This window comes from Medicago truncatula, chromosome 6 (genome assembly GCF_003473485.1).
Source record: "Medicago truncatula cultivar Jemalong A17 chromosome 6, MtrunA17r5.0-ANR, whole genome shotgun sequence".
NCBI classification, from domain to species: domain Eukaryota; kingdom Viridiplantae; phylum Streptophyta; class Magnoliopsida; order Fabales; family Fabaceae; genus Medicago; species Medicago truncatula.
In genome coordinates, this window is record NC_053047.1 from 6,944,687 (window position 1) to 6,946,974 (window position 2,288).

Here is a 2,288-nt window from a genome sequence, read left to right on the forward strand (position 1 = left end):
TCAAACTCGATTTTTTATCCTAGTATTCTGCATAGATCATACGGTTTCTTTCATGCAGGATTATTTCAATCCAAATTTCTATATCTCCTAATTATCTATTATCCAAATTTCTTTGATTTTGCATTATATAGGAATTGAATTGGTTCAATTAGATTGCAAATACTTACGTACATCAATGCTGTAAGTCTGTAACAAAGGGTGCATTCTATCAATGGACACATAAAAACTCAAAATTAGAACAGTAAATAAAATCGAGAAAATTCACAGTTAATAAAACAGATAATCATTCAACAATATAATCAAATCAAAACCATGATATAATTATCACAAAATACATTGTACCATACACAAGCTAACACAAATTCAAACAAGTAAATCATCGAACAAAAACTTACTTTCAAGAAGTCGATACCAAGCTTTCAACATATCCCTTGGCAGTGAACCACAAAATTTTATTGGTACTTTCAATTATCTTTGCTCTATTATCTTTCCAATTATAGAGAATTGCCTGGTCTGGTATATTGATAGCAAATATCAATGTATCACCATTCTCGGAAAAACACATTGGTGTCAATCGAGAGCGATGAAATAATGAATCATTATATAACTCCTTAGTTTTAAAATTGTTTAGAAGATTCGTATAACTAATTTTAAGGAATTGAGTCCAAGATTCTTCAACTCCAAATTCCTTCATTTGCCAGATAACAAAATGGGTTTTCTTAGAATCATAAGAAAAATAGAGGCAATCCATCAATACAGAAAGAGTTGGAACATTATGTAGCTCTTCATCACAACATCGAGGGAGCAACAATTGTGTATATGTCTCTGTCCCCAAATCAAGTGAGATCATCACAAATTGTTCAACAATAAGATTTTTCAAATGACAATAATATCTGCAACGAACACACCAACTAACACTACTTTTCAAATAAACGCCATTTCGCACATACTTACCAAAAGGATGACGCACCAATACCACAGGCAAACAATCAATGTCTCTCCAATCATTATCACCCAAAGTAAAAACTCTTACGGCCGTTGCAATAAGGTCGCTATCATCCCTTTTCAAACATAAGAACACAATCTTGTAAGTGTCTATTGAAATATCATAACCAAATGTGAAGTTGCAAACATTTTTCCTGGGCTTGGGATAGTTGCGAAAAGACACCAATGTTTCAGATTTTGTCCTTGTGGCAGGATTCCAGAAAGAGAACGAGTGTTCGTGATACTCCGCGAAATAACAATCTTGCATGCAGACCAATCCATTGCATGAACCAACAACCCTACCAGCATCCTTGTAAAAGAATTGGTGGTATGGATCGGTAAGGGTTATAGAATGTGAGTTACTCTCCAGCAAACGAGAGATGGGCACTGCCCTACATTCTCCCGAACCTTCAGACATGTTTGAGAGGATTGCGAGGTGACTTGTTCGTGTAGATTGCTTCTTAAGGTGCATTTTGGCAAAGTCGGGATCCAAGATTAGGGTTTTCCAAGACTTGGAAACACACTTCATCGACATTAGAGATTTTATGTCGAGGAACATTAGGACTTCGACGATAAGGTCGTCATGGAGGATTACCAGAGGAGGGATATTCATGAGAACAGTAGGTTGTTGAAGTTGTACGTGAAAACCCTTCGAACTTTTTGTGGAAGAAACCCTAGAAGTTGTGGAGAACGATGCGGCTGTTTTTTTTTTTGAAAGAAGAACGATGCGGCTGTTGAAAGTGATATATATATATACGCTAATTGTATTGTTTCTTTTTATAATAAAATTTTAAAAAAAGTTGTGGTTTAACATTTTAAAACCGGAGTCAATCTTCGTTAATTTGTTTTATTTTATTTGCCTTAAAAAAAGTTGTGTTTTAAAATATTTAATTTCTATGGTACCATTGAAAATTCATCTTTTTTTTTTTCCGGATAGCCTAGTGGCTAGATTCACACACATTATATGTGGAGAAGTGGGGAATCTGGAGTTTGAACCCCGACCCCTGCACAAATTATTCATGGTAGCTACCAACTGAACTACACTTACGGGACTGAAAAAACATCATTTACTATCCAATCCATCTTTAAATTAGTAGTTAAATGAGTTTTTTATTTTTATTTTGAAGAAAACAAAAATATTTCCTATAATTTAAAATTATAATAACTAAATATCATTTACTAAAAGTGGCAGTGAAATAAAATTTATTTGTTCTGGAAACATAATTTGAAAAAATCTATATTCCACGTATGTAGTCAAGGAGACATAATTTGAAAAATTCTATATTCCACGTATGTAGTCAAGG

General features: G+C 33.7%; 1 protein-coding gene across 1 annotated transcript; it reads right to left on the reverse strand.

The window, feature by feature from the left end:
* Positions 1–397: 397 nt before the first annotated feature.
* Positions 398–1,519, reverse strand: LOC120575962 (F-box/kelch-repeat protein At3g23880). The gene has a single exon (XM_039826889.1). It carries the CDS (start codon positions 1,517–1,519, stop codon positions 398–400), a length of 1,122 nt encoding a protein of 373 aa, XP_039682823.1.
* Positions 1,520–2,288: the final 769 nt, after the last annotated feature.

What these genes read in the sequence shown, in the direction of transcription:
- LOC120575962 (XM_039826889.1), bottom strand. Translation starts at nt 1,519, where the DNA reads ATGTCGATGAAGTGTGTTTCCAAGTCTTGGAAAACCCTAATCTTGGAT.